Source organism: Leptopilina heterotoma, unplaced genomic scaffold (genome assembly GCF_015476425.1).
Source record: "Leptopilina heterotoma isolate Lh14 unplaced genomic scaffold, ASM1547642v1 Lhet_90, whole genome shotgun sequence".
Taxonomy (NCBI): Eukaryota; Metazoa; Arthropoda; class Insecta; order Hymenoptera; family Figitidae; genus Leptopilina; species Leptopilina heterotoma.
Genome location: NW_025111194.1, coordinates 1,305,859 through 1,320,931, shown reverse-complemented (window position 1 = coordinate 1,320,931; position 15,073 = coordinate 1,305,859). Strand labels below are relative to the sequence as shown.

At 27.7% G+C, this 15,073-nt stretch overlaps 1 protein-coding gene across 1 annotated transcript; it reads left to right on the top strand.

Annotated features, from left to right (window-relative positions):
* The first annotated feature begins 222 nt into the window (after nt 1-222).
* Nucleotides 223-8,369, top strand: LOC122511768 (muscle M-line assembly protein unc-89-like). The gene is made up of 4 exons (XM_043627236.1): nt 223-560; nt 1,954-2,196; nt 4,394-4,540; nt 4,659-8,369. The coding sequence occupies exons 1-4, from the start codon at nt 456-458 to the stop codon at nt 8,046-8,048; spliced, it is 3,885 nt and encodes a 1,294-aa protein (XP_043483171.1). The 5' UTR covers nt 223-455; the 3' UTR covers nt 8,049-8,369.
* The last annotated feature ends 6,704 nt before the right edge of the window (nt 8,370-15,073 follow it).

Genomic DNA, 15,073 nt, shown 5'->3' with positions numbered 1-15,073 from the left:
GTTTCATTTACACATGTATAGAATTTCTTAGAAAGAAATAAAGCACAATTTCATCTTAAACTTTATTTTTGAATACAAAATTCTTTTGTATTCAAAATTAAATTAAAAAAACGTAAAAATGCATTTGAATTTTCGCGCCAAATTTTCGATAATTGAAAGTCGATAGCAAAAATGACGTATATAATTTTCTCGGGCGTGACGCAGCTTCCGGTAAGTTCCTGTGTGTTCCGTGAATTGCTAGTGGTTGCCGCCAAATTATTACATTTTTACAAGCGCTTGCCCTAAATTAGTGTCTCGGCAGTGTTTATTATAATTTCATGTGTTGCGCAGGTTTTTTTAAACCTGACAATTTTCCCTTTATCAATGCGTAAAGTAAACGAAAATTGTTAATTTGCGCATTAAAAAAATTTTAATTAGCGGTCGTTTTTTCGTTTCACCATTATCAACTAAACGGAATGCCAAATATTTGTTTCCTGTGTGCCAGTGACGAAGGAATTTTCCTCGACATATCGGAGGACAAAACCTTTTTCAACAAAATTGAAACATGTCTATCATTAAAGGTTAGTTGAAATTAATTTTTAAAAGTAGAGGAATTATTATTTTACACGGGAATTAGAAATAAATGTAGAAAAAGGAAATTTTTATCGAGGGATTATAGGTTATGTTATTTCCGCAGTCCGGGCGGTCGGGACTTTTTTGAGAACTGCAGTCTGGTGGCTGAAAGTTGAACGTACGCGGAACTATTAACGATAAATAACCTTGTGAAGCTTGGTTTATTTTATATCAATTTTTATTTCTTTCGGTGCTTTCGGTCAACAGAAGTTTGATCTATAAAGGGTTTGTGATTATTGTTTATTGTCTGCTTATAATCGTCTTATTTCTTTTCGCGAATTTGGCATTTTTTTCCGACAACAAAATATTCTCCCTCCTTGTTTGTTTTGTATTCGTCCATTGAGCCATTAAGGTTATGATTATGATTCTGTCTCGTATATTAATTTTAGTTTTTTTCAAACAAAATATTTCATTGCATTTGTCAATTAATATTTGACTTTTTTCCCCCGGGTTTATTTTTTCTGCTGTGATCAATTTCATTCGCATTTCATTAATTTGCGGGAAAAATGAGGTTAGGTCGATTATCATTATAATTGCTGCGCGATGGGTGATTGAATCTTTCTAGGAGTTTGGCGAAAAAAAACTCGTTTTTGATTGCACAATTATTATTGAAAATTCGTGAAAGCGATGCGTGAATGTAATTTCAAATTGAAGGGTATTCTGGAAGGATGGATTTATTCAGAATCTGCGAATTTTTTTTACTCGATTTGTGACGCTTCGGTGTTGAAGATTTCAGGATAGGAGCGCATGCATTTATTATTACTGTGGAAACAATCTCTTTTTTTCCTTTTTCTTTACTTTCAAGCGCTACTTGTTCTTTATTGTAACTGTTCTTTTTTTTCTTCATTTATATTTTGCTGGAGGTAAACGAAAATTGAAAATCTTTAACGTAAGTTCGTTTTTTGCTAAAAAAAGAAAAAAAAACAAAAGTTGACTCGTTCTCCATATTTGTAAAATTACGAAAAGCTCGAAAATCGTGTAGGGTGTGAAATTTTTTTTGTTTGAGGATAAAATTTGCAACTTTAGAATAAAGTGTAATTTTTGAAAAATTTTAATGCAACGGAAATTTGTGATTATTACTAATTACTGATCATTTGAAAGATTATCGATCTGGATATTTATATTTATAGACACGAAATGCTACTAGTTTCTAAACAATAAAATACTAATTTATTTGTCAATTCATTAGGTATTAATTTTGATCACATTAATTTCGTTTATATTAATTTTGTTTATATTTTATAAATATTAATTTTCGTACATTATTGATTTTTCGAGTTTATTTTTAAATGACCGCTTTCAAAGCATAATTAAAAAAATAAATTTTTTTTTCTTCAACAGGCTTCTAAAGACGATGCTCTTTCGACCAAGATTTGCCACAAATGCGCATACGAAGTTGATAAATGTTACGACTTTGTACATAAATATAAAGATTCACGTAAAGAGTTAGAGAAGAGTTTGAAGAAGAGAAAGTCGAATTGCTTCTTTTGTCAGGAACCGGCCAGGAAGGGCTACTTTTTTAATTTGAAAAAAACCAATCAACTCAACGACGCTTTTGACAAAATTTACTATCTCTTTGATGAGGTGAGTTTATCTTCAGAATAAATTGATTTCTTCAGGGTTGCCACAGGTCAGGGAAAAGTCTAGGATTTTTTTTTTATTAAAAGTAAAGGAAAAAATTACATTATTAGAATTTTATAAGAAACTTCTGAATTTTTTTGTCTTTTTTCGTTTGCCTCATAAACTGTGAAATTATTACTTAGAAATTATTTAATGAATAATTTTACTTGAATATTTCAAAATTAAATTAGTTTTAAAAGAGTTGCGTTTACAATTTTCAGAAATAAATGAACTTCAAAAGGTTTCAATTTAAAATTTTAATTTTCAATTTTGAATGAATTTAATTACAATTTACAAATTTTGAAGAACAAATTTTTTTTGTAAACACTTTAATTTCAATTTTGTGGGGAAAATTCAATTATCCTTAAAAATATCGAAATTCTATCCAGAAATTAAATTATTTTCGGAAATTTTAATAAAATTCTTTGCAAAATTCAATTATTTTTATAAATAACAATATTCATCACAAGAATTCAATTATTTACAAAAGCAATCAAATTCTTTGCAGAAATCCAATTATTTTCAAAACCTTTAATAAAATTCTTGGGAAAATTTAAATAATTTTCAAAGAATTTCAAAAATGTACTATTTTAATTCAATTTTCCAAAAGTATTCAATTATTTTCGAAAATTTTAATAAAATTCTTGGTCATATTTCAATAATTTGCAAAAAGAATTTTTTTTAATCTACTGTTTTAATGAAATTTCCAAAAAGAATTCAATTATATAAAAAAAATTTGATAAAACTCTACGCAAATAAAGTATATTCAATTATTTTCGTAATTAATAAAAATTCAATCACTTAAAAAAGAATTGGCATACATTTTTTCGAAGAATTCAATTATTCAACATTTTATTATTAAATTCTTCGCAATATTTCAAATATTTTCATAAATATTAATTATTTTATAAAATCCACTATTTTTATGTAATTTATCAAAAGAATTCAATTATTTAAAAAAAAATATGATAAAATTGTAGTAAATATTAAATTATTTTCACAATAATAAAAATTTTACAGGAAATTCAATTATTTTTACAAGTCAATCAATTATTTAAATTTTTTTATAAAATTCTAGGCAATAATTCAATTATTTTCATAAACATTAAAAATTTTTACAGGAATTCAATTATTTTCATAAATAATGACACTCATCGTAGAATTACAATTATTTTTAATACAATTTTAACCGAATTCCTCGAAAAAAGCAATTATTTAAAAAAAATTTGTATTTAAATAATGGAATTTTTGCGAAGAATTTTATCAAAAATTTTGAAAATAATTGAATGTTTTGAAAGAATTTTATTAAAAGTTTTTCAAATAATTGAGTTTAATCGAATAACTTTATTAAAACGTTTGCAAATAATTAATTTTTTTTAAAGAACTTTCTCAAAATTGTTTAAAATAATCGAATTTAATTAATATTTTTAAAAATAATTGTATTTTTTCTAGAAATATTATTAAAATTGTATTGAAAATGATTGAATTCATCCGAGAAATTTTACTATTTATAAAAGTAAATGAATTCTTTCAAAAAATGTTTTCATAAGAATAATTGAATTGTTTCGAAGACTTTTATCAGAATTTTTGAAAATATGTGAATATTTTGAAAGAATTTTATTGAAAATTTTATTTCAGAAATTATTGAATTCAATAGAAAAATTTTATTAATTAAACGTAGTTATAAAAATAATTCATTTTTCTTATGAATTTTATAAAATCTGTTGAAAATAATTGTATTCTTTCGAGAAATTTGATTAAAATTGTATTGAAAATAGTTGAATTCTTTCGAAGAATTTTATTATTAATGAAGATAATTGTATTTCTCCAAAGAATTTTGTCCTTCAGGAAAATAATTGAATTCTCCCGAAGAATTTTATTATTTATGAAAATAATTGAATTCCTCTTAAAAATTTTATAAAAATTGTTGTACATATTCTATAAGTGAATTTTTAAAATTATTTATAAAACTTGAAGAAGTCGATCTGTTCATGTTTTATAATAATATTTTTACAAATTATTGAATTTCAAAAAGGTTTGAATTTGAATCTTTTGAAGAATTTTGATTCCTATTGAAAAATAATGGTTAAATATTTATTTAAAAAATAAAATGTAAAATAAAATGATGTTCTCGAATGACAAAAAAACAATTTGTTTTCAGTTGACTGATGAAACAGACATTTTTATCTGTTTAGTTTGCCGTTATTCGATTGATCTACTTTTTGATCTTCAAACCGTCTCCGAGGAAGTTTCCGAGAAACTGCACAAAATTATCGACGAAGGGATTAAAGTCGATAAATTATCAAAGGTGTCTATTAATAATTGAATTTTTCTACTATTTTCTACTGTTATTATTATTATTATTACAATTAAAATTAAGATTTTGCTTTTTTGTACTTGACATTGACATTGGTATTGTTTGGCAGACAAAGACAACGATTGTGCGTCGCAAAACGACACGCGTGAGGAGTCCGAGGATTGGATTGCAGACATCGGACACGGAGAGTGACACAGGCATAATGGCGCGTAATTCCAGAAAGACGGCGAACAAGGTCGAGAAGAAGATGAGGAATCGTTTTTGCGACGAGTGTCAGTCGGAAACTGAAAAAGGTGTCGATATGTTTCGCATTCATCGTACAGGACGAACAGTGTGCAAGACATGTTGGATAACAATGGACCCGGAGAAAATAACTGAACGCAATAAACGTAAGAGAAATTCCAGTGATGCGGACATTGTATCGTGTAAAGTGTTTCTCAAAGACGTTCTACGAAATTCCAGTAAACGCGAAGTAAAACCCTACCGAATGGTTAAACGTAGCAATGACGACGATAAAACCAGTCAAATCAGTTACAAAAATACCGACGGCAACTCCTCCTCCGGCAATGAGAGTCGAACAAGTACAAAAACAAAGGCACAATTAAAGGAAATCCCAGATACTCGCCTACCATCGAAACGAATTCGCAATCCCTCGAAACGTGCAAGTACTATCAACATATCCAGTGACGATGAGGAGAAACCAAAAGCAAAACGCTCCACAGCAACGAAAAAGGAGACGAAAACAAAAAAAGAGGACGAAAAAGTGACCGAAAAACCGAAAGTCGAACGACAAGCGAGAATTCGAAAGAAATCGGAAACAGTTGAAGTTTCCACCGGAAAGAAAAGTAAAAATCTTCAAGTAACCACAAAGTCAAAGAGAGATCGAAGCAGTTCTGTCGAATCAGTAGCGAGCAGCGTCCGATCGCGATCTACACGTTCCGTTGACGTCGAACTACCGAAGAGAAATTCCCGCAAACGAAACGATTCCACCACATCCGTGAGTTCAACCGCAAGCACACAGAGACGAGCCCAAACTACGCCAGTCCGTGAATTCAAAAGTCCCCAAAAAGTCACGAAACCCCCGACAAAGAAATCAAAAGTCGTCAATAGTAAAGAAAAATCCGAAGACGAAAAATTTTCCTGCGCCGCTTGTAACACTGAATTCGAAACTCGTGACATTTATTCAACACATCAGAAAACTCACCTCAAAGATTTCGACATTAAATTACAACGTTGCGCCGAGAAAGTTATTCCATCCTCCGAATCCGACGAAAAATCCGACGATTTTGTCCTACAAGTGAAAAATAGCTCCGACTCGGATCTGAAACAAACGACGGTTAAAAAATCCAAAACAACCGCCAAGAAGCGGGGAAAATCCAAAAAATTCAGTAAAACATCCGAAGAAAGTAACGAAAAGGAAGAAAGTGAAGTCGGAAATTCACAAGAAATTTCTTCTCAACAAGCGGAAAATGAAGATAAAAATTCGGAAAAGGGACAAGAGTTTGTAACAGAAAATGTGGATGATAAAGAAGAAGTGCCGGAAAGTTTAGACGCTGAAAGTGCGGAAAAGAGGAAGGAATCCGAAGTTGAAAAGGAGGACGAAACGGGAAATATCGACGATCAGGAGAAAGAAGACGCGACAGCGGAAGTCGAAACCAATGAGGAAACGATTGAAGAGAAGAATTCGCCAAAATCACGAAATCGAAAATCATCAGCGAAAGTGCAATCTAAAAAATCCAAGGACAATGAGGAATTGTCTGCTGATAATTCTGATGTAAATAAAACACCGCCCAGAAGTCGTTCGCCTAGGAAAAATAAATCACCTGCTAAATCGTCGCCAGTTAAGGAGTCCAGTAAATCGCCAGAAAAATCATTGGAAAAATCACCAGAAAAATCGGCTGAGGAATCAAATGATAATTCGGCTGAGAAGTCGAACGAAAAATCGGCTGATGAATTAAATGAAGAATCGGCTGAGAAATCGAATGAAAAATCGGCTGATGAGTCTAATGAATCAAATGAAAAATCACCGAAAAGGTCAAATAAGAAATCACCCAAGAAGTCACCTAATAAATCGCCTAAAAAATCACCTTTAAAATCCGAATCTTCTGCTGTCGACGACCAACTGATTGACAATGGGGACAAATTATCGAGAACGGAAGAAGAATCAGTGGGAAAAGAATTATCGAATTCGGAAGATTTGGAGAATAGAACAGAAGAGTCTACGGAGAATAGAAATAAAAGTCTGGAGAATACGAAAGATTCTGTTGAAATTAATCTAGAGAATACGGAATCAAGTTTAGAAAATAAGGAACAAAATTTAGAAAATACTGAAGAATCTTCGGAGAATATGGAAAGATTGAGAAGCGATATTTTAGAGAATACCGAAGAATCTTTGGAGATGAGAAAATCTTTAAACAATACCGAAAACTCTGAGGAAAATACCGAAGAGTCCCAAGAGATTAGAGATTTAAACAGAACCGAGGAATCTTTAGAGAAAATCGAAGAATCTTTAGATAATAGAAAAGAAACCGAAGAATCAACTGAAAACAGAGGCGAAAAGGATTCTTTAGAAAATACCGAAGAATCTTTAGAGAGTACAAAAGAATTACCCCTTGAGAGTACAAAAGGATTATCCCTGGAGAGTACAAAAGAATTATTATTCGAGAACCCAAAAGAATTATCGGCCGATAATTCCAAAGAATCTGAATCATCACTGAAATTAGCAGTCGAAGATGTGGATAATCCAAAAAGCGATGAATTGACAGAGTCGAAAAATGAAACAAAGGACTCGAAATCGATGCAAAAATCGCCGAGACGGAAACTACGACGTGATAGTGGAAAAAAAGGGGAACAAGAGGAAGAAGAAGAAAATATTGAGGATCTATTGCAAGGGGAAAATTTACAAGTGATTGACGAAATTGGAGAATCGAGTTCGTTGGAAAAAATCGATGAGGAAAAAGTGACGAACGAAGAAAAACTCGACGAGGAAAGTCAGGACGATTTTACAGTCGCCTATACCGGAAGTTCACAAGAAAGTCTAGAAATTCCCTCCTTGAATTCCGAGGACTTGGAACAATCAACATTACCAACTATGAAAATCGACGACGATGATGAGACAAGTGAAAAAAAATTACCAACGCCAACACGTGACGAAAATAAAAATTCCGAAATCGACGATATCACCGCAACTCAAGTATTTTCGGAAATAAATCCAATTATTAATCCCGACGAGGAACAATCGTCATCATTGCCGCAGGAAATCGAGGACGTTGTACAAAATGGTCTCGAGGAAATTCGTGAAAATAAAGAAAATAAAGCCGAGGACACTGTCAGTGAAGTATTACAAGAATGCTTCGATATTGCGACAAAAGAAAAGGAGCAGGAGAAAAATCTGTTTCTCCCATCGCAAGCAAATCTCGAGGACATATCGAGTGATGCATTAAATGGCGGCGATATGCCATCATTGGAAACAGACGAATCCGAAGTCAGTAATTTGTGAATTTTCAAGAAAATGTAAATTTTCTTACATGTTTTTTTTTCGATTTTTCCTCCGGACAATTTTGTGTAAATTTTTCAGACTCTCTATAAAAAGTTCGCGAAGTTCCCATTCGTGTTTTTTTTATAACACAAAAAAAAGGTACGAGAGATTTCTATATAAATATAAATATAAATAAATATATATAAAAAGTATATATAATGTAAACTTAAAAATAATGCAAAGAAGTTAATAGAAGCGTCATTAGTTACAGTAAATTACAAATTATAAATGTTTTTATATTCGTTAATTTAAAAATATATGATACACTATAATACACAAGTATATTTGTAGTTTTTAATTATTTTGTAAATTTACAAAAAAAAAGAAAACATTTTAAACGAAATTTGTCAAATTTTGTAACAAAATTTGAATTTCTGCACGAAAAAACTAATAACCAACAAACGGAAAAATAAATTACTAAATACGTAATTTAAAAATTTAGAAAAGTTGTAAATTTTTGTAAATTTATAAATTTAAAAATTAAAAAATGAGTTACTTAAAAAAATCCAAATTTTATTGTTAAATTTAAATGAAGAAATTCGCAAAAAATGTTTATTTACGAAACGACAAATTTTTTTAGAGAAAAAGGAATCGAAATTTTATTGTTGAATCTACTGTAAAACAATAAATTGATAAGAAAATTGTATTTACAAGTGTAAATTTACAAATTTTAGAAATTTAGAAAAAAAACTTTTTTTTTCAATAGTAAATTTTGTAAATTTTCAAAATTTGGTAAAAATGAAATTTCCAAAAGTTAAATTCAGAGAATGTAAATTTACAAATTTAGAAATGCGAGGAAAATAATTTTCGAATTTTATTTTAAATTTAGTGTAAAAGAGAAGAAATTCGCAAAAAAATGTTTATTTATGAAACAACAAATTTTTTAGAGAAAAAGAAATCGAAATTTCATTATTAAATCTACTGTTAAACAATAAATTGAAAAAGGAAATTGTATTTACAAATGTAAATTTACAAATTTTAGAAATTTAGAAACAAAAAAAATTTTTTTTCAAACTTTATTGTAAATTTTGTAAATTTCTTTTGAAACTTTATGTAAATTTTGTAAATTTACAGAAATATTTTATAAATTTTGTAAATTTTCAAAATTTGGAAAAAAATAAAATTTCCAGAAGTTAAATTCAGAGAAAGTAAATTTACAAATTTACAAATTCAAAAATAATTTTCGAATTTTATTGTAAATTACTGTACAAAAAAGGCCGAGAAAAACAGTTCAATTTCCGAAAGTTAAATTAACAAATTTAGAGGAAGAAAATAATTTTCGAATTGTAATGTAAATTTACCTTAAAGAAAGGTCGAAAAACAGTTGAATTTCCAAAAGTTAAAACAGAAAGTAAATTTAAAAATTTTATAAAGAAAATAATTTTCGAATTTTATTCTAAATTTACTGTAAAAAAAAGTCAGAAAAACATTTAAATTTATAGAAAGTAAGTTCACTAATTTTAGGGTGAAAATAAATTCGAAATTTTATTGTAAATTTACTTAAAAAAAGTCGGAAAAAAATTGAATTTACAAAAAGTAAATTTTCAAATTGATATTTTAATGAAAAATTTCGAAAATTTACAAAATTTATAGAAATAATTTAATCAGATTTGACCTAAAAAAATTGTTTCACAAGTACATTAATTAATTTAGGATCGAATTAATATCGTTTTTCAACTAACTGCGTATTTCTCATGTTATTCGAATTTAAAGATTCTTTAAATGTATAATTTCCAAATAATGAAAAATCTTGAAAGAAAATTCAAAATCTTTAAATAATAAAATAATTTCAACTAATTAAAAATCTTCGAAACAATTCTAAATTTAATTAATTGAATTTAAAAAAAATTTGAATGAATTTCGAAACTTAACTTTTCTTGACAAGAAAGTAAGAGAGAAAAATGTATTTTTAAAACATAACAGCGAATAAGTTTTTTAATATTCAAAACTACAATCAATATTATTATACGTAAGAAATAAGAACATTTTTGTAAAAAAAAAATAATATACTATTATTTATTATATAGTAATCGATAAAAATATTTTGAAAATAATTAATTTAAAATTAAAATTGACGTGTAATTAGAAATTTTCTTCAATTCAAAACATTAAAGACCTTAATAATTTGTAATTTAAATTAATTAAACATAAAAATATGTAGTTAATGAAAATTTTAAATCTGGACTTGTTTGTTGTTAAATGAAGCCAGATATTTCTTTTTAAGTTGTTGGTGCAGAAAAAATAAAATAAAATATACATAAATAATTAAATAAAGTGACTAATATAATCTAAATCCTTGATTCAGTGATGATTGATGATAGATCCTGGATTTAAAATGCGAATCTTTAAATTCTCGTATTTTACGCCTACTGTTGTTTGATGTAAATAGTAATAAAATCTCTCAATTTTTTCGATATATTAAGTTTTTTTATTTTTATTATTATTTTTTTAATTTCGATATTAATAATAATTCACTATTATTATTAATATTACAATCATATTTTTTTTATTATTATTTTTATTATTATGATTATAATTTTTATTATAATTATAATAATTATTATTATATTATTATTATTATAATTATTATTATATTATTATTATTATATTAATATTATTATTATTATTAAATATTACTTATTGTATTTCTATTATTTGGATATAGAATGCATGAAGAAGATGAATGAAAATGTGATGAAAAAGAAAAAAATGTTTCGAATTCTTTTCTGAATAAAAATCCCCAAAAGTGTGAAAAAAGGGGAGAGAGGAAAAGAGAAATAAAAATATAGTTAGAATGTAATTTTTCAGTACAAAAAGTACTTGTACGACTATGAAGTGAATGTAATAAAAAAATGTAAGTAATGTAAGCATGAAAACAATAATTTTATTATTATTTAATAGTCAGTGAATTCTTTGAAAATAATTAAATTCGTAATTTCTTCAAATATTTTGGAATATATTAATTTTTATTTCGTCTCTGAAATTTATTATTATTTAAATATTTTCTTCTATTTAAAAAATAAACTAAATTGATTTGTCTTTTTTTAAGGACAATTTCAAAAAAAGAAAATCAATGACCAGTGCAATCGATTTTCGTATTTTTTTCTCCTACTAATAAAAATAATTTTTCTTTTTTTTTCTTATCGCAAAGATTTTGGAGATGAATTTTGTAATAAATAAGAAAAGACGAAATTGCTATTAATCTTTAGAGATAAATTGAATTTTCAATATTTGTATAAAAATACTCGAATTTATAAAAATAATATTGTACAAATTTATTTTTCACATTTAGTGTCTCTATAGATTTTCGGACAAACATTGCATTTTGTTTGTTTATTTTGAAATATATTCATTAAATTTATATTTTGCTTTGAATATATATATATATATATATATATATATATATATATATATATATATATATATATAGAAATATTTGTATTGTGTTGTTATTAGTTAATTAGGGTTTTAAGTTCGTCTTATTAATTAATTAGTATTAATTATTAGTTTTAGACATTAACTTTTTAATGTGCGAAATTACATGAATTATCATTTTAATTAAAAAATTGTTTGGTAGTTTTTAGTAATAATTAGTTTTTAAATCATAATTAATTTTGTTTTTAACAGAGTTGTGAAAAAATACAAACTTTCATTGTTATTTCAATATTCTCCCGCAGTTTTATTTCTAGTATTTAATATTCTTCTCATTTGAATTCTATTTCCAGTGATTATTCGTTCATTTTTTATCGTTCGTCACAAAATAATTGGTAAGTATATGTATTGATTCCTATAATTATTACTTATATTGTAAGAAAATTTTTACACTTGGTCCACTTGGTTAAAATTTCAACAAATTCGAGGTTATGTTGATAACAATGTCAAAAAACTTGCGTCAATGGTAAATAATTGAATAGCGAAATGAGCGAAATTAAAGAAAGAAAATTAAAATGAATAATGCATAATTTATAGGAAGCTGTACAATAGTTTTTATTTTCTATTTCCGTATCAATTGAATATATAAAAGTAAATATTATTCATTACGTTAATTTGGAAGATTTTATTGAAAAGTGTAGAGATCCGCAAAAACAACGTTAATATTAAAGCGAATTTGCTTTTGCTACTGGAAAATGACATCTATTGCGAAAGACTCTCCGCGACTGTCTACCAAAAAGTGCGAACATCGGCAAGAACGCTTTTATATTAACGAGAGAGCCCGTAAAGAGCGCGCGACCAATCACAGAGCGCCAGCGCGATCTTACACTCAACGGCCAATCAGCGCGCGGCATTTGGGCCTATAAAGATAGGCGCTTTCCCCCTCTACGCTCACTTTCCCCTTGGGCGCCGTTGAGTGAAGACCTGCGCTGCTGCGAAAAATGTTTTTGCACTACAACTGGCGCTGCAACTTGTTCTACTATTAGAACACTCTGGATTAGCGAAGATTCTCTTTCGTAATCTGCCTTTCCTTCTTCTATTGTGACATTCTGGAGGACTGAAGATATTCTTTCCTAATAAGAATGAACATTTTTCCTAACGAAGAACTGAAATTGGCGGGCGCCATTTTCCACTCAACGCACAATCAACACCGGGCATTTTTCCACTGCTCGTGTTGAAAGAACAATGCATTCGATGTGACAATTGAGCGGAGTCGCACTAATTGACAGCGAGTGTCAATTATCGATACTTCGTTTTCGCAGAGGTGTCACAGTCCCTAATGTAAGTATTCTTCTCTTTGTAAATTAATTACTTTTCACTACTGTAACAAGTGGTGTGTAAATACTTCGTTTTTTTTGTTTCGATTATTGAAAATTTGATTCTTTTATATTCGGTTTGGGAATAAATATTAAATTACAAAGTTATTATTGAAAATTCGTTAGGAATCTTAGTTTTAATTTTCTTTGTTCTCTTGAATCATTTAATTTGTGAATAAGCGGTAAATTGAAAAAGATAGTTTTATTGCAAAAAGGTAAATGTGATTTGTGTGGTAATTTTGCTATAAAATGTAGAGGTAACAACACGATTAATATTTACGGTCAAATGGAATATAGTTTGGACAGCATTCAGAGCAGGACTACGTCAGTGGAAGAAATTTTTCCCTAATTTCAAATAAATGAATGCTTTACTGCTTCTATTTGAAAAGCGTTTTTCTAGAATTGATGTTGAATTTGACTTTTATCTAAAAGGTTAGAAGTTCTTAATGATTTTCAGCACATTTACTATCTGCATTGTGGTAGAAGGTAAAGGACAATTGTTCCTCTATTTGATATAGAAATAAATATTCGAACTTGAAGCGGATAATTTTCTTCGTTAAGAACAATAGTTGTAGTTTAATAATTAGTAACTGAAACCGGCAGAGGAAGCAGTCGGTCAGTTTCAGAAAAGATTCACCAGGAGGCACAAGTGTTTTTTATTTATTATCTGTCAATTCTTTTACTTTTAACAAAGCAATTTATAAATTGTTCTTTCATTTTTTTCTTTTCAATTATTTATTGTAACACAATTATCAAAATTATTTATTTATTTTTAATAAAACAATTATAAATTGTTTTGTTTTGTTCTAAATATAGATTCAATTTCCGTTACTATTAGTTAGTATTTTCTTATTGGTACAATTATTTACTTTGAGAAAAAAATACAAGAGGTAAAATATTCGGAGAATCGTAAATAGAAAAAATGAAAAAAACTACACGGAAAAGGAATTGTGTATGAAAATCTTTTTTAAAGAGAAACACTTTTTAGTTATTTCGGTTTAAACGTAGAAATTACGCGCTAAATATGGAAATAATTATAAAAAGGGGGAAACTTTGTGAATTAATTTCTATACTTACAAGAAATTTAATTCTTTTTCCCTTTCAAGCTCAGTAATAAATTTTGAACAATTTCAAAAGTTAGCATTGCTCTACAGCGATAAATTTTCTTTTTTTCAGTTCACGTGGTAATAATAAACCAAAAAAAAAAATGGTTTACATCAAGACTGGAAAGATGATGTGGAGAAGAAAAGCGGTCCCTGCACACTGCCGTTTTTTTTTTATTTTTTTAAAGTAGTTTATTTAGTCTATTATTTTTTTTAGTAGTTTCTTTAGTCTATTTTTTTATCTTTTTTTTATTAGTTTCTTTAGTCTATTTTTTAAATCTTTTTTTATTAGTTTATTTAGTCTATTTTTTTAAATACTTTATTTAATCTACTAAATTTTTTTTTTTAATTTTGATTTTACGGTTCCGTGTGGCCCTCGACCTGGCGCAGAAGTGCGATCAAGAACCAGGGATCTTCGAGGGTGGCCCAGAAAGGGCGATGTCGCTGGATCCCATCGCCACAACGTGGGACCAACATCCACCGAGGGATATCATAATGTGGACTATCACAAACTGTGATACCACATGGTCTCAATGAGTCGATTAAACAATCGACTCATGTATTTTACATACTTGACCTTCCCTGTTTAATGCACTCTTTAAATTAATTTTTTAAATTTCAAATTAATATAGAGTCAATTAATTTAGATAAATGAAAATCAATTTTTTAAATATCGCTTCTAAATTATAAATTTTGCAAATATTTTCTCTTTTCAAACGCGAATTAAAATTTTATATTTCTGGATTCGAAAGTTAAATAATTTGTATTAAATTTAGAAATATTTTTAAAACAGGGAAGGTTTAGTATTAACAACATAGTGACGCCATTGACAAAATATATTAATTTTGTGGTAATTTCTATTATTACGAAAATTAATATTTTTGTCAGTGTTTTTTTTTTATTTTCTTGATATTTGACTTTGTACATTGGAACCTCGATAGAGTGACGTTTTGATATTATACTTTAAACTTTAAAGTATAGACAAAAATAGTTTAACAAATTTTCGGGGCTACTAATTGCAGATCTCCAATATAGTATTACTTTCTATAATTTTCCAACTATATTTTCAAAATAGATGACTGTTCTTAAAATTCAGACGAAATTACACTTTTTTTTGTAACAAATGCTTATTTTA

Coding starts and splice junctions, on each gene's coding strand:
- LOC122511768 (XM_043627236.1), top strand. CDS start 456: ATGCCAAATATTTGTTTCCTGTGTGCCAGTGACGAAGGAATTTTCCTC. Junction 2,197..4,393: donor TTTACTATCTCTTTGATGAG/GTGAGTTTATCT, acceptor ATTTGTTTTCAG/TTGACTGATGAAACAGACAT. Junction 4,541..4,658: donor AAGTCGATAAATTATCAAAG/GTGTCTATTAAT, acceptor ATTGTTTGGCAG/ACAAAGACAACGATTGTGCG.